Consider the following 23,240-nt stretch of genomic DNA (forward strand, 5'->3'; position numbering starts at 1 on the left):
TTGTCAGTAAAGCCAAGTGTAGTAAAGGACTAAAAGTAGAGTCCTTTATAGCTTTTAATATGTAACTAGTATTATTTCACTATAGAAAATACCTATAAAGTGATAGTGTCTTTAAGTTTTACCCTGCCAAATCATGTCGCCATCTTTTCTTCTTCATTATTTTACAAGGTATCATGCTTATCTGCTATTATACATGATGATGACAGTAGATAGCTATTACATACCTAGAGTTGTTATTTTGCGAGATATATCTAATACTTAAATATGTACTATCATGTTTATCTAGTATTGCATACGATTATGCAGTAGATAGCTATTACGTATTTACTGCTGGTATTATGCAAAAGGTATCTACTACCTAAATGTACTATCATGCATATAGAATTCTATTCAGACAAAATTCAAGCTTATTGTTAAGAATTCGCTTAAAACATAATTTGTTCCATGTAACACGTGGACAATAGTGCTTAATTCGAAACTATTTAAATTAATGTTTTGTTCCGTTGAATTGTAGCTTAGTGCATTCTTTTAGTAAATAATCTTGTATCTCCAAATCTATATTATGCAATTTACGTTATTGTCCTTTAATCGGAGAGCAGGATGAGCTTACATTACGGTTGTATAGAACTTACTTTGATAGTTCATACATAAGTAGACTACATATTGTTATGTGCATATGATGAAAGATGGACATAAACAAATTTTAATATTCTTGTTAATGACCTCTGTTTTAATTGTTGCTATTGTTGATTTTAGCCGATCAAATGCTGACCAAAGACTGAGATAGACGATATCAGTGAGGAGTAAGAGAATGACCAATTTGATCAGCGTCTTATCCAGTAATTACTAACAGAGGTTAACAGGTGAAATTGAATATTGAACATGTTACGTGTTTCTTTCTAATCTTCCTTACTACAGTTTAATGACATTCTAATGGTATTTAAACTTAATCTTACTACCGCATGTATTATTAACATTTAATATTTCTGCAATATCATGATAAAGCTTAATATAACTCACTTTGCGTCTTGGCTTGGCAATAACACTGGAATAGATTAAGTAAATTCGGAAAGTTTTCAATACTAAAGCTGCATAGGCTGCAGTAAAACCCGCTGGCAGTAGCCACTTCCTCAACTACAAGCACATTATACGTTTGCTAAATTTAGAAACTCAAGTACAATTTAAATAGACGGTGATCTGTTTGCCTATGCATTTTTAGTAGGTCTATGAAGAAGAATTATACGTGCAATGAGTAGATGCTCATAGAACCTCGCATAACGTCGTGGCAATCACACTATTTTTCCAAGCACTTTTATTCATTTCGTAGATACCGTATAAAATTAGGCTGGCTGATATAACCATAGCACCAGAACAAACCATATATTTGATTCTTGGAGAAGTCAATTTTACTGAGCTAAAATTAAATAATTTCAATGACATACTCAGGAACTAAAAATTTGCACCATCATTAGTTATTAAGATAACTCATTGATTAAACTTTCTACAGAAACTATTTGCATAAGTTATATATTGCAAGATAACTTGTAGTTGGCGTTTTATTCTTCTTGAACTATTCTTGTACATACGAGTAAAATATGATTCATTTAGAAGCCTCAAATAGGCTTAAATGTGTTTAGATACAGTGATAGTTATTCGATGAAATTGTTGCCTATTGCTGTTGATACTTATAAATTCAATATGATTACTGGCAATGCTTAATCCGTGATGTAATTCATGATATTTATTTATAATAAATTGTTTGCGGTTATTGCATAACTAGTCATATTATTTATTAGAATCAGCATAGTACTATTATTATTATATGCATGTAGAGGGCATTATAGACTCTTATATAATAAAGTTCGATATCCTTCTAAAAAGTAAAGTGATTCAGTCTTTATCCTTATGCATTGTAGCTTCAAGATCGATCTCTTTTCGAACTATGTCCAAATAAGTTAAATTTTCCAATTATATAAGAGACAATTTTTTAGAAACAGCCTTAACAGATTGACTAATCAACACTACCTTGCCTACATGACATAATAATATTCATAGATAAGTGTAATATCGTTTCCACAGTAATTTTAGTCCACAGAGGAATCCAGTACTATAAAAGCTTTTTATTACAAGGTTCTAAAGAATAGTACAGCAATAATTAATTACTCACAAGAATCTAGTCTAAAGTAATCTGAGCTCAATTAGATATCAAATCTTTTTCCTCCTTTACGCTCAGATTTGTACACCTTATATACTTTTCTCTGAATCTATTTAAGGCAATAACATCGTCTACAATCAGACATGAATCATCACTACATTTTACAGTATTAATCAAACTGCTTACAATATTATTACTTTACCATTAATGTCCAACACCGTAAGGTATTGGGCATCTTTACAATCTTAGTATTTCAAGTCGTATAACGTCCTGTACCATAATTAGTTAACAGCTATATTAGTGAATAACACTTTCTAATATAGTAGTTACCAGTCACCTAAATCTAGCAGCACAAGAATATCTATTTTTAGAAACTTAACTATTCTAAATATAGTACACAACACAATCAAATATAGCTATCGCTACAAGCAAATATAGGGTGCATCACTACAATAAGATCAGCATCAATGTTTATTTGTTTTGATGAAAGTTTCGTAGTCCGTTTTGTCCAACATTCTTGCTCAATTCGAGTAAATATTATCTATACCGATAAGAGCGAAAGTCTTTTTCTTATTGAAACTTACTTCTCCATCGAAATTGACTTTTCCATGTTAGAGTGTGCTTACTGTTATTATAAACTGCAACAGGAACTATAGTTCCATCTGGATAGCAATTAAAGAACAGAAAAGCCAAGTAGTAAAAATGACATCTTGGAATTCAGCTACAAGTCGATACTTATAATATAGACAAGAGTAGAATAGGTAAAGATAAAGTAAAACCTATAATCCTAAGGCTACAGAAAAAAGCAAATTATTACCCTTTCAATAGATTTTCCTTAAAAGGTCTAGTGACCAAAACTAATGCCTTATAATGGCAATGCTATAGTAAGGAAATCGATAAACTTATTATCACTGTTATAAAATTTCGATTGTAATATTTGGCAAATATGTTTAATATACATGTTTAATCACGGACATTATCGCAGTAATAAATACATGATTGTGTATTACTGTTTAAAAAATGCACTCTAAAGGGTGGTTTTATAAAGTGGATAAGTTGTTTTCATTTTTAAAAGTGATCATATCCTGATCATTGACCTTTATCTACATTTCTACTGTAGAGTAAAGTACGAATTGATAGTTTTACTCTCCGCGATATATTGCTATACTGCATTAGAAAGACAGAAAATAGGTTAATTTAATGTGTTTAAACATGAAGACGTGTATTGTAATTGACAGAATTCACAATAGGAAAGAATAGTTTTCTTGCTCAATAGAAAATGAAATACAAGTAATAAAAATCAAAAACACAAGGTCTGTATGAAATAGAAATAGCTCTGTTTTCTAAAAATAATAAAGATCGAAAGTAAAATTTAGCATGAAGTGCAGAAGTTAATTTTTGGATATAAACAAGTAAGTGACTGCCTTTTCTTATTGTAAAATATATTACATGAATCAGATATTAATAAAATTTATCGTATATTAATATAATACTTAATTCATGATCTGTTTCAGTTTTGATTTTCTCTGGTACCGTTGATTAATTATTATAAGTTATAAACAGATATTGCAAATAATAATTTAATTGATGGGCGTTACTGCTGAATGATAAAAAAGTTAGCAATTATCAAGGATAGAAGTCTTTCAAAGTTTCTTACTTTTTCTAATTGATGATTGTAGATTATGTTAGCAAAAGTTCGTAGAATACTGTTCGATCTTTTCATATTGCGATGATACTGCTCCAATGTAAAATAGCTATTAATCACATACTAGAGCATATTATAAATTTATACTGTGGGGTTATTAATTACGATAATAGACTAATTTAAGGTTATATCGAGAAACTTAAATCCGTATAAAATTATTAATAATGCAAGAGCTGGATAAATTGATAATGTTACAGTTGTCCTAGAGCCAATCAAATCGATATATTTAGCAACAATAGTTGCCAGTTAAAGGTCGATATCTAACTTATTCAATCTATTTACATACCTATATAACGCTACATCTAGCTTGTATTATCTGCATAAAAGGCTTCCGGCTTGTATCATTTCTGTAATAGAATTAAGCAATAATATAAGTAGACTATCTACAAATCAGACAGAATCACTAGAGTATGTTCAAAACGTAAATGTGAAATCACTACAGTTCAGTGAGTACTAAAACGTCATGATTTTAATGATACAAGTTTTTAAAAAGTTAAGTATTTAATATATTTGAATAGTTTTCTACGTCGAGAATTTTGAAAAGATAAAACTCACATGAGGCTTTCTAACGCTTTAATTTCTACAGTGTAATTAACATTCATAAGGAGAAGTTTAGAATAAAGACTCTCGTGAGACTTTTTTGGCGCTCTAATTTCTACGGTGTAATCAACAATCATAAGAGAAATCTAGAATTCGTACACTATTATCCTATATTAAGCAGGATTTATAGATTAGGAAATATTTAATATAAAAATTGTATGGCGGTCATTGCGGTAAATTTAATAGTGAAATTTATCAAACGGAAAATGTCAAATAGAGGCAATGCCTTTATGTATCGACAGTTTTAATAAATAAAATAATAATATAATAATATATTAGCTCGCATATATGTAAAACTTATATAGTAATATCTTCTTTACATCTGTAGATACTTCGCTATATTGTTGCTTATACGAAAGCTATGAAAATTAATCATTTTCTCTTCTAACCTTTACCATTTCTTTTATATTACATAGAGAACGGAAATGATACACATAATATTACATTAGTTCACATATATGTAATACTTTTATAGTAGCATCTTCCTTAAGCCAGTTAATACTAAGGTACATTATTGCTTATACGAAAGTTACAATAATAAATCATTTCCTTTCCTAACCTTTACCATTTATTTTAGATTACATAAAGTACGGACATATTATACATAATAATTATACATTACTTCATATATACATAAACCTTATAGGTAGTATCTTATATCTGTAGATACTAAACTATATTATTGCTTACATAAAAGTTATAACAATTACCGTATTCATTTCTTTTCCTAACCTTTATCCTTTCTTTTATATTATATGAAGAAACGACTGAATGGTATTCTCACGGAAGTGAAAACCTTTTTGACAGTAGGTAAAAAATGATTAAATTAAATTGTAAACAGCTAAAACTAGACACCATACAGTATTGCCGAATCACTTATTAATTTACCTACGGATAATTCACTACCAGTATTTAATAGTGATGTCTTCAATTTTGCTTTAAGGGCCTATTTAAGATATTGTTGACAAAAAACAAAACTCTATACAAGATTAAAACGAAATTTTGTAATCGTAGACCTATTTGAAGTATCACTTAATAGAAGATTACACATTTAATAATGTTAGTAATGTAGTGTTTAAGAAATATAACCGACTTAGTTGCTATGGTCAGCATGGAAAAAAGCTACGGGTATAATTAAAGGCCTCGTAATGTGCTATAATGCAGCCTAAAAAAAGATTATATTCACAAATTAGATTGTTAAAGGTGCAGATAGTCCTTAATTAAAGAACTGATTTATACATTATTGTGTGATGGATTGAAAGTTTAACCAGAGATCAAAGTCATATCCTATTATTTTACAGGCAATTTATCACCTATTTCTACGATCAAGACAATAACTTTTACTTTTTCACATGATTTAATGTATACATGATTCTAATAATAATTATTCTAGTGTTCAGTGTAGTTGCAGTTAGCCGTTCACATTAGCAATTGTAATAATTACTAATATTCATGCATAATAGTAATGATGATGTAACGAAAGTACTGATTAGTTCTACAGCTTTATATAGCTTCAAGGTATAAAGACAATTTGATATTGTTCATGATTTTCTATTTAAATAGCAAGAAGATTTTCAGGATTGCAATCTACTATAAAATTAAAGTATTGACCAGTTCTACTCTTCTACCTAGCTTTCGATATTTATAGAGGATCTGATAATGTTCGAACTCTTGCAGTTAAATAAGTATTACATATTCATCATATCTAATAAGCTTATGATATAGTTTAAAATAGTGCTATCACGAAGGCTGCAATATTAAAGAAAATTTGATCATATTGATGCTCTTGTAGTTCAATTTTTACTACATGCGTACCTCCAAATAGAGTTATTGGTACTCGTATTTACTGATAATAAGCTTTTAACGAAATCTTAAATAGCTCTTCCTTATAGTATAACTTTAAAATGTAAAGATAATTCGATAATGTAGATGTTCATGCAGTGAAATAGTCAGCATGCGTTAAGAATTGCAAAGTTACTCTCACTAGCTGTAATGATTTCAGCTAATTGTAGTAGTATAGTAGGTGGCTAATAGGATGAAACGGCATACTTATACTGTTTCTAGTAGAAGACTGGGATTTTCCAGTTAAGGCCGTATTTGACGACCAAATATAGGATTATGTAGACTGTCTTCCATATAAGAGTTTGTAGTAGTATTTACTTCTAAATACAGTATAGTCTATTTTGAGTAAAAGTATCAGTTTTCACTAGACTGTAGCATAATTCTAACACTGTAACATAACTCTAAATATGTATGATCTATATTTATTAAAATAGTATTCGTTATATCGCTAAGGGTGGCCACTGGGCCTCTAAATTTTGATTTGATGTAATATTGCGATGAAAATTGAATAAACATAGAATCTTTATAGAGTTTTCTACTCAGCCATTTTGATTGTTATATTTTCTTATAACGGTTGCTATCGACAGAGCAAGCTTTGCTTGCATACTCAAGCTATCCTTAGATACATTAGAATGATTGGTATAGAATTGACCACAGTACTAAGGACATTGTACCGCACAGTTGTTATCTTACAGTACCTGCTAATCTTAACTTGGTATAGCCATCACCGCACATTAGTTATCATAATGTGCTTTGGACCATTAACTAATCTTAATATAGCATTTCATCCGTGAATGCATTATTGAAAAGTAGTATTCTACAAGCATTACTGTGAATAAAGTAGTGCCTGGCTATTACTGGGATATATATAATGTCGAATGGTAATACTATCTGTTAATTATTAACAAATAAGTACATTATCGTAAACCGTTAGCAAAGCGACGTGAGTTTGTACTAGTCCCACCGTCCCACCCATGGTATGTCCATCACCGTACATTAGTTATCATAATACGCTTTGGATTATTAACTAATCTTAATATAGCATAGTACATTACTATTACCGGGATATATATAATATCGAATGATAATACTATCTGTTAATTTTTTTATTAACAAATTGAGCATAAACGTATATTTGACAGTTTCGCTTACCAACCTTAACATAGCATTAATACTGTATATAGTAACCATCCTTATTCGGTAAACATACTAATACGAAAGTTACTTAAGGAAATTTGAATTGGTATAGAAATGAATGATTTCTAGGGTTTATGTAAATATTATTGAGAAGGTATAAGTGATTGATACACATTAGTAGGTACTATTAGTTCTATTGCTCTCATGCATTTCGTAGTGTTACCCTACTGTAGTTCCCCTGTACCGGGTTATTTTTGATTGCTATATATCATATAACAAAAAGTGTTTCTAAGAGGATAATGTAAGTTAGTCAGTGATCTGATAGGCGAAAGCGAAATGCACAACGTGAAAATGCACGATCAGTACGTACATTAAATCAATCTGTTTTAAATATAGTAGTACCCGGCTATTACCGGGATATATATAATATCGAATGGTAATACTATCTCGGTATAAAGTTACAGAACCTCTGACAGGTCTACGACAAATGGTAATACTATCTGTTAAATGAGCACATTATCGTAAACCGTCAGCAAAGCGACGGGAGTTTGCACTAGTATCTTTTATTCTGGCTAACTTATCCCGTAGCACTATCTTAACATAGAAGTAACCTATTTTCATGAATCATTCGCGTCTATAAATAACTTCCTCCTGCTGTGCTCCTAAAATTATAAAAGCTCTTCTTTCGTCTATCTCGTTAGTTAGTTCACGGTAAGCTTGCACGCTTTACCTATTCTTCACTAGTTGTTCGACTAGTCATGTTACTCGCACGATAATCTTATACGATTATTCTCTTACACTAGCTCAACAAAGATTACTCTTCTGTTAGCTATTCTATTGTACTTTCTTGCGACTAATGCCGAACTCTTAACCTTCCGAAACATCGCAGAGTTGAAGTATAATTAGCCGGGTGTTACATCAAGCTTTCGCAATCTTGAATTAGTATGTCTACTATAGAATAAGAGCATTTATTGGCATAGTTTGTATTAAAGAGATTAGTGTGCAAATTGTCTAACAGGTATTATCCAGTTTATCTTAATCGTTTTCAACTGTTCTTATGAGGAGGAGATATTAGAAATCTTCTCCGACAGATGGACGTATCAATAAATGTTATTGTTGAAGGCAATTTTTTCTGTATTGAAGTTCGAGTGCCACAGTAGAGAATTACTCAATTTTTGTTAACCCAAATTTTGGATTACGTTGGCAAACGAACAGCAATAGCGGGAGACTATTACTCGGTCATTACATCAGCAGAAGCCAGTAATGAGCTAATGAAAGAAACCTGAAGTTTTCCTCCTCATTAAACTTATTCCAACCAGGTTAATACAGTTATATTTATTGACCCTCGCATATTTAGGACTGTAAAATGTTGCTGCCTTTATTAGACCCTAGTAATTAGTATTGGTGTAGAAGTGATGCACCCATATTTGATTGTGTTAATAGCTCTATTTGATATAGTTAGGTTACTCTCAATAGATATTATCGTGAAGCTAATATTACTTGATTGCTAAGTACTATATTAGAAATTACTAATGACTAATATTAGCCAGTTGACTAATTATGGTACGAGATTTATGTGGCTAGAAACACTGTAGTTATTAAGATGCCCTTCAGAAAAAGGGCCTAGACGTTAATAGAAGAGTAGTGAGAACTTAAATAGAATGATTTAGATAGGTAATGATGTACTATTTGAGAAATGTATTTTGTTTGATACTCATGCCTTATTGTAGATTAATCAAGTTGTCATAAATGGATTTAACGAAATGTGTATAAGAACTGCAGAGATGAGCTCCAGAGAGAAGAGACTTCACTTCGCTTTGAGCTCGGAATACTTCAGATTTTAGACTAGATTCTTGTAGTAATTAATTATTGCTCTACTATACCTAAAACCTTGTAATAAAAGCCTTTAGAAATATCATTTGACAAAGATAGTAATTGTGAGACACTTTAATTACAACTGGGTAAGAATTTTAAGTGTTTTTTACCCTTTCATATGACTTTTAATAAATACGGCAATGATTCAGTGATATTCTGACAGTTGCGTTGAGTATTGAATATTGAGTATTGTGCTTTCAAGTAGTTAGCTACCGTATATTAGTAAAAGGTTAACGTGAGATATCGACATACCATTAACCAGCTCGTAATACAATAAAATCTATAAACGATTTTACCTATTACCTATCCCAATAAACTTGTCTCTTAAAAATTTTAGAATTCTAAAATTATTTTTCTGTAGTTCAATTTAATTTACGATGTCATCCTCAGCAGCTGGTGTTCTTGGTTATTTTTCCAACCTTAATTGAAATAACACTTATTTCTTATGCGATTATTTTGCATAACCGCTGAAAAGTAACAGTAACTAAATAATTACCGATCGATTTATATGCATCTTTTAAATTGCTCTGCATATGTATAAATGCTATCCAGTATTTATTTCTCATGCCGCAATCATCAATTATCGTTAAATGACAACAGTAGCTAAATAATTACTATATATCTTTTTAATTATCCTATATATTTATAAATACTTTCTAGTATTTATTTCTCATGCATGAATGATGATTTTATATCCAACAGTAATTAGTTGAAATAGTTCTACGAGTATTTACCAAATCAAAACATTTTTATAGAATATTATACGTATGTCATTTAGTAAAAATTATAATTTATTCTGCACATTACTGATTCTGGACCATTAGAAATTTAGGAGCCTTGATAGATGGAATCTTAGCATAGAGTAATTTTCAAATGCTATTAGAATTTATTAATCTGAAAATTAAATAAAATTTATAGCTAACAATCACGTTTAAGCAATGTATACGATATTTTTCGGCGGAAATATTTGAATCTGGACGTTGTTTTGTTCATCGAGAAATGAAACAAAATTTATAGCTACCAATCACGTTAAGGAATGCATACGAAATTTGTCGGTGGAAATTAAAGTTGATATTGACATTTGATCATGCTCTGTATAACCAAATTAAATTAAGAACATATTGTGTTGCAATTACAAAGCTTGTAAACTGATAGAATCATATTTTAATTTTATTTCGAATGTGAATAACTTATTACCCTTCAATTAAGAATTGAAATTAAGAGCAGTAATAACTCTAATTTTTTTTTAACGTCGCATTGAAAACACAATATATTAAATATGTACCGCATCTTGTCTTTTAATTGTAGATCCTGCTGTAAAGTCTTTATTTGACTATCTCAGTGTTTGAAATAAGGCTAAGGTTGATAGAGACTAACTCATCTTCGTATCAGGATAAACAGAGATGAAGACTACGGCAAATACTAACGCTGATTTTGATAACAATCTATCTGTGCTAGACATTTAACGGCTAGAGATAAGAAATTTAGATAGTTTTAAATCTCTAATACTGGATTGGAAAAAAGCAGAATGCTTGACGTAGCCAAATAAATTCCTATTAAACAACTCGTAGAATCTCATAAGATTGCTGTTTAAAATTTTGCATCATTTGCAATATTTTATTGGAATGTTTCTGGTCTTTAGGATAGCCTCAAAAGACTATATAATACTTCAAATTGACCGCTAAATACGTATTCAATATTTTAAAACAGCCAAGGTTGATTTAACAGCTGATAAAAGATCATAAAAAGAAGAAGTAACTTTCGTTTTCAAGTTATTTCACATAGAATCATGTTCGAGAAATATTAAAGGTCAAGTTCAAGTTGATTAGCTCAATTACAGAATCAATGATATAAGTTTAGAGTGCATGCTAATGATACTAATATATCATTTATAGGATTGAATACGTGTAAAAATTATATACTCTAATTAATATTTAAGCGTTTAAATAGTATCTATCATGTTGATAAAGGCAATAAATATTTAAATTGTAATATAAATGGGGTATTACCTACTACAAATAGAATGCATAGATAGATCAAGTAAATAAAGAAATATATTACTACAGCAAGAACAAGGACAATCTTTTTAGCGTTTTAATTCTATCCAATTTTTAAAAACGGCATACATTTACAAAATTAGTGACTTATATCCATCATGTGGATAAGCTCGTAGATTAAGAATGGCTATTTTGTAGTGTTAAATAAGCAACTGCTAACAGATCTAGTAGAAAAAGAAGTCCTTTCCTGGACTAGTAACAAGGATAATCCTCTTAGCTTTTAATTCGATCAAATTTCGATAGTGGGCATAAGTTTTACTAATCTTTGGATTACAATCGGTATGATAGAATTAGATACAGATAGGATTTATGGATATATCTTTATATTGTACTACTGTCATAGCAAATGTGAACATTATCTTTGTATCCTATTTCTACTGTCGGAAAACAGTAAGCTAATATCGCAAGATCTAAGTATGAGACACCATTCACAGTTATGTTCATGTCCTGCTCGTTGAAATAACCAATATACGCATACACGTATCGTTTACGTTATATTACCATAATCTTGTAAAAGCCTTTCTCCATTAAAATAGGGAATCGTAATGAGGAACTTAAAAAGGAGATTCGTCCGTCGTCTGGAACCCTTTTCAATTAATTATAATTGTTGTAGAATCTTTCAATTCTTTCTTTTACTCTCTACGATTCTTTTTGTCGATGATACTATCAACCGATCCACTAGCACTGTTTGCTCGATTATAATTACCAGTAGATCTATCGATTGAGTTTGGTAATGTACCTATGCTTTTCATGACATCTTGACTATTAACTTTATTAACCTTCTGCAATTTTGGTATGAAAATAATACATAACATAGTGGTAATACATAACCAGATAAGTATTGCATCTGCAGCAAAATAGCCAGTAGGAGTCATAGTGTGTAGAGCAAATCGCAGAGGCCCAGTAACGATTGCAATTAGGATAAAATTATACACGACGATAGTAATTAATTTGGAATCGTTTAATTCCTTAATGCTAACATTACGTGTACCATAAGCCACAACAGCACCAAATAGAAGGAAGACAGCCTTCTCTGTTCCTAATATTAGCATCCAATAAATCATATACGGTGATGTACACGTAGTCATGCGTTTATCGATTCTAGTATCAGGATCATCCGGAGAAATCTTAAAGAGTAGAAAAATAATCACTATCAATATGAGGCTATATAATTTAATCTAACAATATGATTGATTCATAAAGAAGAGAAACTAAAGGTGCTTCAGTTAAGTCTCTAATCTGTTAATCTACATATATACTTACCCTGGAATCAATCACTTGCACTTCAGAACGCAACGGATCTATCCCAGACCATAAACTAAGAATGATAATATCGATGAAGACCAAAAGCCCAACAAGCTGGAATAAACTTTTATCTAATAATTTCTAGATTAATAATTAAAAATAGCGATTAGTGACATTAATTTTACCAGCTCGTTTTAGAAATTAATCCTTGAATATCCGTTAATTGATAAATATAAATTTCTTAGTTTCTATCCATTCGTTTTACTATTCTAGAACTTAATTAACTAATCTTATGCTATTGAAATGATTATGAAATTAAACTGAATTTTAAAAGTTTTAACTTATAAGCACCAATGCAGCTTCAAAGAACTATATAGAATATTGAAATACTATCCTATCTCCATCATATTCTATCACTTCTGTCATCGACTATTTCTTTATAAGATATATCCAATTTATAATAGCTTGTAAGTAGGGCTTCATAATCATGTAAAACTTACCCGACGACGTGGCTTTCCTTGTACGCTAGCATAAATAATATAAATCCGGAAAGTTTTACTGAAGATAGCTCCAAATGCTAGCGTAAAGCCAACGGGTAAGAACCATTTCCATAACTAGAAATAAAAAATTATGTATAAAAATGAATACAAGATCGGACTAACCGACAATGACTTTTTATCTATTGAGATAGCACTTTGATGATTAATTAGATTAATTAATCTGTCTAAAATAATAACATTACTGCTTACTTCGCACATGACTGGAACATACTGTGGCATAGAATATTTAATGCCTTGATAGATTGCATAAAATATTATTGACAAGTACATTAGCGTGGCTCCGATGCAAATGAAAACATTCAATTTAGCCGATGACATTTTCATGATTGGCGTGTTGCGATATTTATGATTGGCATAAAAGAAAACCACGCTGATACCAATACCAATAGCAGATAGTGCTACCATAACCATACAGAGTGAAAAATCAACTACGAGTAAATTTACAATAGTTGCATTTTTGGAGCCATCGCTAGGAATACGGCCATCTGTCATGTGGAAAAAGTATCCCTTTAGTTCTGTATGGCTATACTATCAAGCAATGTGCTTAAATTAAGATTAGCAGCTTAGATATTGACTTTTAAGCTTACATTATTTATTAATGCTAATTTTATATGCCATAATGATGTAATATAAGATTTACTAATTGGAATACTTCCTTAATAGTAGTATTATGATTAAATAGTGACAGAACTACTGCAAAAGTAAATCAATATCGCCTACCTCTCCAAAAAAATCGACCTCTCATCTCTAAAACTTCTTTTATGCCATCGTATATTCCAACAAAATTTCTAGTCCCATCTAAGTAACAATTAGCATACTGTTATTCATTTACAATAGTAACTTTTTAAAATTTCGAATTCATAGAGATATGAGCTTCTTCATGGCTAGATACTTACTGACACGTTGAAGAACGGTTAAGGTACCGGATCTGTCACCGTATTTATCAAATTTTACAGCTCCCTAAGACAGGGTAGATTTAATAAATCATGAACTTGAGCGGTTATTTATTATATATAATCATGATTTTCGTCGATACATTTTCATAGACTTACCGAAACTCCCTCAAAATTCAGAGCAAACATTTCTCTTAATAAAATATCTTTCATTTCAGTATCATTATAGTTGAAATCTTCCAGTAGGCGATTCTTATATTTTGTCGGGTTACTTTTTAGTATATTTAGAGTCTTATTTAATGCTAATGCTACAGCCCAAGCTGTGTCGTAGCCAAAAGGATGGTAACTGCTTAAGTAGTAAAGGGAGGTTGGAGGATATTTCTTTAGTTTTTTCTCGTATTCTGATCCAGTCTAGATTTATAAAATAGATTAATATGAAGTCAAAATTATTCCTTATGTAGACAAATCGATGGAATCAAACCGATTGTACAAGATAAAGATGAAAATTATTTCAATAGTCAAGTAGTCAGTCAGCTTAGATCGCAGCTTTGACTTTAATTATGCTTAAACTTGATATAATGATACTTACCATGCCAGCAATTGATTTCTTCGCATCTTGTCTTAAATTAAGAGTATCAGTTAGGATAACGTAATTGATAGCTTTTCTTAATTCCTCAGGTTTGCAATGTGTATCTGTACTATTCCACCAATTTAAAGTATAAAACCCAGGTATTAACCATACTCGTTGAACTGTGGTATTTAAAAGACCTAATTTATACGCCTAAATGAAAATAAACAAGATTATTATTAAGAATTTTGAATTATTGGCATAATATTCAATTCAAGATATTGTATTTATTGCGATATTTTGACTAGTAAATTTAGTATCCATGGTTTGAAAACGATAACATTAGGAATAATTGCATCTCTACGATTAAAACTATTTTAAATCTGTTATATGGCGGGAAAATATTGATAAATAAGTAGGGAAAGTAAAGAAAGCTTATGGTCATGTGAACATTATCGCAAAGGAACACAATCGATTACCCTTACTATGTAATGTAAATGGTAACTAGCTACAGATGTGATTGGAAAATGAACATCTAGTTAGTACCGAACACTAGCAATCAGTTAGTATCGATCAGGATTACTATATGTCGTAAGCTAATCAATTTATCAACTCTGATGGTAAATAAGTGCAATATCGAAAACTATCAAAGAGAAATAAAATAATGATTGTCAGCGCTTTATGTCGCCCAGATTGATGATTAAGCGTTGGTCGACCAGCACATTTAGAATGAAGGATTCTTCCTAAGCGACTGAGGAAGATCATAATAAATAACGAAGGTTGTTGTCGTAAGTATGCTATCAATGCCATTTAAATGCTACTTACGGTATACTGATTTCTACCATGTAAGCAATATTTAGACATCAAAGTATAGGAAGATGGACATTATTATTCAGAGTATGCAATGTTAAAGTAATGATCACAATGGTGCAAAATACTAACATTGAGAATTCTTCCCGTTATTAAAGCTAGCACAAGAAATAAAAGCATGAATAAGCTCATAAACAAAGCCTGAGGGAACGATTCCTACTTGATAAATCCTATGAGATTTTCGTCTCATAAAAATTGAATAAGTGTATGGTGTACACGGAAGCTACTAAATAATCGCTCAACCATGAAAGTAGTCAACACAATTGCAAAAAGTTTGATAATGTTATGTTGAAAGAATAGAAAATATTACTCGACTAGATGAATAATAATAGCAAAATGACTATCTCGCCTCTAGAATATAATATAGCGCCAAGACTATTATACATCATAGCAATACAAATTTAGCGAATAAAATGGCAGGAATTTGATTATTGACGAAAAAATAGTTATATTATCTTTTTATATTATATCTAAGCAATAAAAATCGGCCTTAATGTATAGATAAAAAGTCATTATTGATACTTTAGAGAATACGGACATATCAATGGTAGATTGGCTGTACTCGTACACTGGAATTACATTATAACGTGGGAATAAATTAGTGTATCATATTAATATTCATTCTTTTTCATGCATTTATTAATTGATGGATTGGTCGATGAGATAAAAATTAATTGTATTGTTTTAGATTTGTATATAGTCGGTAGAATCATAACAATATTTATTGGGGAGCGGTGCATGTACTTCCGCATCGAATAAAAACATATCTCTATTTAAATAGTGGAAATTTGAATTGCTATTAAAAACACGAACTACTATCTGCAGATATAATACAATATTTGAAAAATGATTTATCCTCTATAGTATAGATTAGAATTAGCTTCGATTCGTAGTGTGATATAACTAGAAATAAGAATTCCAAATATTAATAGAGTGCAGGAATAGATAAAGTATTGTAGTCAAGGACAATAACACTACATCTAAATAGAAAATAAATTGTGAACATTTGATTTCATTCAGGGTATAAATGAAATAAAATCAGTTCAGCTATTATTCTTACCCAACAGAAAACCAGTCTGGCTTTGGATGAATACATATTAACCACAATTATTCTAGCATCTTTTCTCTGAAGAAAATATAATTCAAACAATTTTTAGTGCTTTTGACCTATCTTTCTAGACTATTTCATACGAAATTTTAACTACTATCACTTGATGTTTATATTGCACACTGATAAATAAAGTCTTTTAATAACATTTATTTTCTAATATCTAGCAATCCCTAGTTTTTTATTACGTTAGTGTGACTGTAATGTGCTATTTACTAGTAAATTTTCAACTTGATCCCTTGGAGAATCTCGAAAACTCTCTAGCGCAACGATAGAATGAGTTAAATTTCTGTCCTTCAGACGATTTAATAAATCAGTTGTCATCTATTTCGATAAAAAAGAAAACTGTAAGGCTTAACTGTGAGACGAAATAAAATCGTTAATTAGATGGAATAGACTATCATATTATTCTGCTATTTAACTGTATTATATTTGATGAACATCATACATCAATATCTTGATCAATATACTCAAGTTTAAATATTTGATAAGATTTTAATATTACTAGAGTAATTTGTACTTGAGATTAAAAGATTCTTAAGACTTTAACAGCTACATTTATGACTACCGCGTTAAATATGTGAAAGCTTGCTCGAAATATCATACCAATGAGAAATAGTTAGAATTTTCAAGCTGATGTATTGTAGCTATACGGGTCCAGTTAAATCGCTGCATGACTGCAATCCTAGGCCCATTATACGATGAATCAGGTAGAGCCATACGAAAAAAAGTTTTGTAACGGTTTTTATCACTTAAGATTGGAGATGCAGCAATATACGTTATCTAGAATGAAATTAGCATCGCATAGATTTAAGTATCCTAATCGAAGTTAATCATTATAACTTTAGTAGATGGAAATACCCATCTATCACGATTTAAGGACTTACCATTAGTAAATTATAATAAGGACAAGTTTCTGCAATTGGCGCTGTCGACATAGAACATCCATCTCCAACCAACATAATCTTAGTTGGTTTGCGAGCTATATCTTTCATGAATAGAGAAGTAGAATAACCGGCCAGGCACTGCAAACAAAAATTAAACAACTCTAAATTAATTTTATAGTTCAATAATTAGGCTATCGGCAACAATTATTTTCAGCGATTGCCAAGACTTTTCTTCATCTATCAACGTTTAATCTGAATAGAGTCAATTTTAATTTACTAGTAAGTACAGTCAGTTTCATTTCCATGGTATAATCAATTATAAATCATGTCAATTAAGTTTGTTTATTTGTTTTGGTAACGTGAAATTATTTACTCGTAATTTCTGTTTCAGTTTAGAAATTATTAGAACTGATAATTATATACCAGACTCAACCAGTAATTAACGCTCTAATCGATTTCAAGATTATCAAACCCATTAACTAAATTTGGGACTAAACTTTTGCTGCATGATTGCAAATTGGTATAAATGATTTATTGGTCACTTCAGGAACTGAAAACTTGTCAGTTTTGACCTACACGTATTTTTATTGTTAGATTTAATATCCAGCATCTGTGTATAACTAGAAAATAAATAAGGCGGGGCATTGCTGATAAGTAGGATTACAATTCTGTAATTAAAGCTACTGACATTTATATGGTCCATCTTGCTTTAAAATTGTTCCAACTAGTTTTTTCCCAGATCAAATCCAGGATCAGTATGTAAACATTAACCTTCATATTATCAAATCATTTACTGCTATTTAAAATTTTATAATGTAGTTGTCAGTATAGGAATTTATTCTAATCAATTACAGGATAAATTGAGCGAAAACTATTATGATATTTTTCTAGTTTCACTATATTAAATATATGCCGTAAATGCATTTACTAAAATTATGCATTTTCTGTGAAATGTTATTACCATTTTCAATATCCAATCAATTAAGTAAGAAGAAAGTGGTCAATAACTATTATAGCTCAGGACTTACATGAGTATCACTCCAATCTACTTGTAATCGATAATCTTGTAGTATTTTACTGCTGTTGTTAATATCTTCAAATCCCATTTTAACAGCAGACAACATTCCTTTAGCACTATAACCACCGGATGCTGAAGTATCGATTGGAATATAGCCAGAAATATAGAGAGTCTTATGCTTGAAACCTTGAACACTAGGTAAAGCTATCGCAGCAATGTACAAACCAATTAAAGCAATGATTTGCTGCATCTTTCTGATCATCTTAATGTCAGTTTACTAGTTTTAAATGCAATTTAAACAAATCAGAATAACGACGATAGAGATACGAAAAGATGTGGAATTCAAGTCTGAAGTATCGCTGAATGGTAGCGATAACGAATGTCAGGCAAGTTGTAAATTTCTAGGATAGACGGTTGTAATATATATCATCTTTATTAACAATAGCATGAGTCTTTAAACGATTGGACAACGAGAATAGAAAGTTTTATTGTAAGCAGTATTTTTTTATAATTTGATTAAAATACTTGACAAATAACTACAAGCAATTACAGGGTAAGTAACAATGCTTGCACTTGATTATTTGAATTTCTGTGAAACCATGAATCGCCAGATTGTATTCAATTCTTTGATGGTAATTGGTACAGCAGAGCGTAGATTACCATCTGCTTAAAGTCTCACGTAACTTGTAACTGTAAAAATCAATAATATTGCACTCTTCTTAATATGTTGACGTCAGATATTGTTTCACTTTTATTTTCTATTATAATTTCTTCTTTAATTATTGATATTTACCTATAAAGAAAGCTATTTTTGCTATATAATTTATTGTTATGTTCAATCTTATCTACTATAGCGTAGGAGTATACAAGAAAAATGACCTAATCTAGATAAATATGCGGTTAGCATATATATATTTATGAAGGAATCACTAGAATACGTATACCGAAAATAGAAAATAATAACCATAGTATTAACTGTAAAGTAAAACTGACAATAGAACTCTTTCTCCTTCAGTAGCTACCATAAGGAATGGATATTCATTTCTTATATTTTGGTGTTTTCCATGCTATTATAGTATCCATATATTATATTAAGTAATCAGTGATGTTTCGAAAGATCTATAGTTAAGAAATAGTAAGAAGTTGTATACCTGCCCAAGTATTGTCAATCATTAGTCTGTTCAAGACAATAATTCAACATAATTACTCTAGTTATCCTTTCTACTTGTTTAGCATCGTCTACTTTCCAGTAACTCTACTTATTTCCAATTTCGTGAATTGACTTACCTGCGCGATCTTACTAATTAAATACTATAATCGCAATTATTCTTCAGAATTAAATCGAAAATGAAAACATTAAACATTAAAGAATTAGGTAACTGAACTATCCGATTCCCATCAAATATCAATTCTTTGTCGCAGATATATATTTTTAGAAGTAATCTTAGATTTACTTGCTTACAAATCAATTCCACTAGAAAATAGCATTTTTAACTATGTTTGCTAGCAATCTTCAAATTATCTGAGTAATCGAAATAGTCATCATAGAATAAAAGGTACCTAGATAGATACAAGAAATGGCCAGATAGATAAGTTAGTTACTACCGGTATCTTAATTTTGAACAGATTACTCCACGCCTTGCTACTTCAATATACATCATTCGCTTGTCAAATTGTTTACTAAGAGACTGCAAAAAACAATCGCTACTGAATTAATAATGTTATGCTAGAGTTAATTCCATGTTTTATGTTGTATCATAGTTTTTCACCCTGTAATGAAATTGTAAAAGCAACATTAGACCAGCTATGATAGATGAAACTATTCATTTATATGCCATTAACGCAATTGACTGATCGAATTCATACCGAGCTAAAGTTTTTTTACCCCCTGTTATTATATAATTAAGATTAGCATTTATCTATAGCTCCATTTGACTATATGATGATGAGTAATCCTACTTCTTTATAATCTAAACGAATGATATGGCATGTTCATTTGAATAAACAGAAGTAGAAAAGAAAACATGTTTTCAAATTTGATTTTAGGTTTATACAGCAAATTAATAATGTGAAATGTCAAAACATGGACTACTACAGAAAATTTACCTACAAATTTAGTAATCTATGATCTGAATTAAAATATTAATGATTAGATAATTGATTGACGAGATGTATTGGTTAGACATGTTATGCCATTTAATATTCATAAGGTTATTAGGATCCAAAATTGATCGTTATAATTTATTTATCGATGAGCTAGTTTTGTCAATTACAGTAGCAAGATGAAGTACAGCAGTAATGAAATTATCTAACTGATTTTATCAGTCGCCATCTAATTAAATAAACAGCTTTTAGGATTGTGTAGGTACTTGATTATTATCCTTAGACACTACTGCCATGCAAAATGCTGAGAAAATTGGAAGCATTGTGAACACAATTAAAATACACAATCTGAAGATTTGCTTTTTTTCTTTATTATAAGACTAAGTGTATTCCACTTTTAATAAATAGAAATTCAATATTTATTTTCAATCTTATTTACATAGACAGTATACCATCAATGGTAGATCATAGAATCGAGTGTAACAATGTTATGGACAATGTGCTTTCTTGAATATACGTACTATCTAGTAGAAGTTAAATAAAGTCTTTTTCAAATTATGTAGACAGATAATTCTAGATAGCGGTTATGAATAGCAAATAAGATTGCTTTTTCAATTATGTATTGTATCAGTTATAGCATTGTAAGTCTGTTATTCGTTTTAGTAGTAACGATAATTAAAATTTTATTTAGACCGTTACTGTGTTCCGGAGTCTATTCTAAACAATTTTTCGAATTTAGAGTGTACTTTCTCTGTCATACTAACTTTTATGTAGTCTATAGATGATTATATTGAGCCAATGCAATGATTTAATTTTCAGATTTAATATTAATTAGAGTATTTCTTCTTTCTAAGTTACCTAAAGAATGACTGGATCTTGGCATAATAACATTTTTAACTGTTCTGATTGTAATGAATGTTCAATAAAGGAACTCTACACGGTATTATATTCTACGCAAATAGATATTCTCTATCAAGCCTGATATAGGTATTTACACAATTAAGAATCTTATTATTAAATCGATAACAGACTCTAGCATTTCGGCCTCATAAACTTTATGATTTTCAGCAATTGTGAGTGATATGCAGTATAGAATCCTAATAATGGTAATTACTAGCGCATGAACAAACAGGCTCATCAACCATATTTGTTTATCGAATCTTTTCGGCTATAATTACAGCAGTCCTCAATCACATCAGAAATTATCAATTTATAATAAAATAACGGATGTGAATTAAAAGAGTTGGACATGTTATCATTCCAGTTGTTGTAATAACTTTAATTATAGGACTTCAAATTTGTCAGCATGATAAAAATTTGAAATCGTCTAAGTTTGTCTTCAAACTATAATAATTAAAATAATAAAAGAACGCAAATTTTATAAATATATATGCGTACTGTATGAGTTGATAGTGCATTAAATATAACCGCTACAATAGCGTCAGTAATGATCAATTTAGAATAGATAAGGAAGTACTATTTGCAAAAGTTACGTTTTAAATTTCGTTTAATTGTAGTTAGAAATGTTGTTATGGAATGTAAAGTTAAAATTTCTTATTCTTAGCATTAACACGACAAATTCCGAAATGGTTTAAACTTACGCTAAAATAATATTAATATCATTGAAATTGATATGACAATATATAATATAGATGTATACGCCTACTCATCGATGACACATATGTAAAATAATGAATAATCCTAGAATACGATCAAGCATGGTATTATATGTTGATTAGCTAGTTTAATATCTACAATAATTGGTTAGAAATAATAATGAATTCAATTTGTAGAACTGTAATGAAATTTCATAAAAAAGAACAGATAAAGGATAATAAATATAATTCCATTACGAGAAGATAGTTTGACGCCATTAAGAACAACAATAGTGACAAGAAATAGAATCAGAATGGTCATGTAATGTTCATAGAGTTGAAAGAATGCTTTAAAATTTTAACTATTAATAAAATTGGCACAATAGCCTGAAAACAATTCGGTCTTCTTAAAATAACTTATAAATAATTTTAGATAATGTTTATTCTATCTCACATTATTGACATAAGTTTAAGTTCATGATGCTGATTACCTTAAAGTTTTGTTATCTGCTAAATATAACAATTTCGCTTTATTCATATTTGAATTTTACTTATACTTCTATTCTCATAAATGGTTCACAATAAAAACTTGATATTTTAACTGAACAGTAAAGACATTGTTACTTTTGAATATTGTTGACAGCTACTAATATAACGATACTAAATATACATTTCACACTTAATCTTACAGTAAGAGTAGCAATTTCTGCCTACCGATCGCATGTATAGTTAGTTAGTTTACAAAATGCCTATGACCATTCCTACAGAAATGCAAGTGTATAAGGACTTTTTATAGATTTGCTTAAACTAAGATAGTAGAAATTTCTAAAGATACAATACGCATGTATTAAGATACCTACATTGATTCTAGTACTTCATCTATTATAAATCATTTTGTTGATGTGATTCTTTGAGTCTTTCTCCTTCTTTCATAGCTAAGACTGCATGTCTTTAACGTCATCTTTTTCGCTCCTTATTATGTATAACAACAAGCAATTAAGTTTTATCAAAGTTATTCATTT

The 23,240-nt window shown here is 29.9% G+C and overlaps 2 protein-coding genes across 2 annotated transcripts; both read right to left on the reverse strand.

Annotated features, from left to right (window-relative positions):
- Window positions 1–12,003: 12,003 nt before the first annotated feature.
- On the reverse strand, window positions 12,004–15,501 carry TRIADDRAFT_55426 (uncharacterized protein; the record flags this gene model as incomplete). Its single annotated transcript, XM_002111887.1, has 9 exons — window positions 12,004–12,498; window positions 12,635–12,757; window positions 13,117–13,230; window positions 13,279–13,661; window positions 13,897–13,974; window positions 14,073–14,136; window positions 14,229–14,480; window positions 14,659–14,850; window positions 15,463–15,501. The coding sequence occupies 9 exons, from the start codon at window positions 15,499–15,501 to the stop codon at window positions 12,004–12,006; spliced, it is 1,740 nt and encodes a 579-aa protein (XP_002111923.1).
- Window positions 15,502–16,228: 727 nt separating this feature from the next.
- On the reverse strand, window positions 16,229–18,770 carry TRIADDRAFT_55427 (uncharacterized protein; the record flags this gene model as incomplete). The annotated part of the gene is made up of 6 exons (XM_002111888.1): window positions 16,229–16,276; window positions 16,568–16,633; window positions 16,832–16,939; window positions 17,222–17,398; window positions 17,503–17,640; window positions 18,531–18,770. The coding sequence occupies 6 exons, from the start codon at window positions 18,768–18,770 to the stop codon at window positions 16,229–16,231; spliced, it is 777 nt and encodes a 258-aa protein (XP_002111924.1).
- Between the last annotated feature and the right edge of the window lie 4,470 nt (window positions 18,771–23,240).

This window comes from Trichoplax adhaerens, genomic scaffold (assembly GCF_000150275.1).
Source record: "Trichoplax adhaerens TRIADscaffold_4 genomic scaffold, whole genome shotgun sequence".
Taxonomy (NCBI): Eukaryota; Metazoa; Placozoa; class Uniplacotomia; order Trichoplacea; family Trichoplacidae; genus Trichoplax; species Trichoplax adhaerens.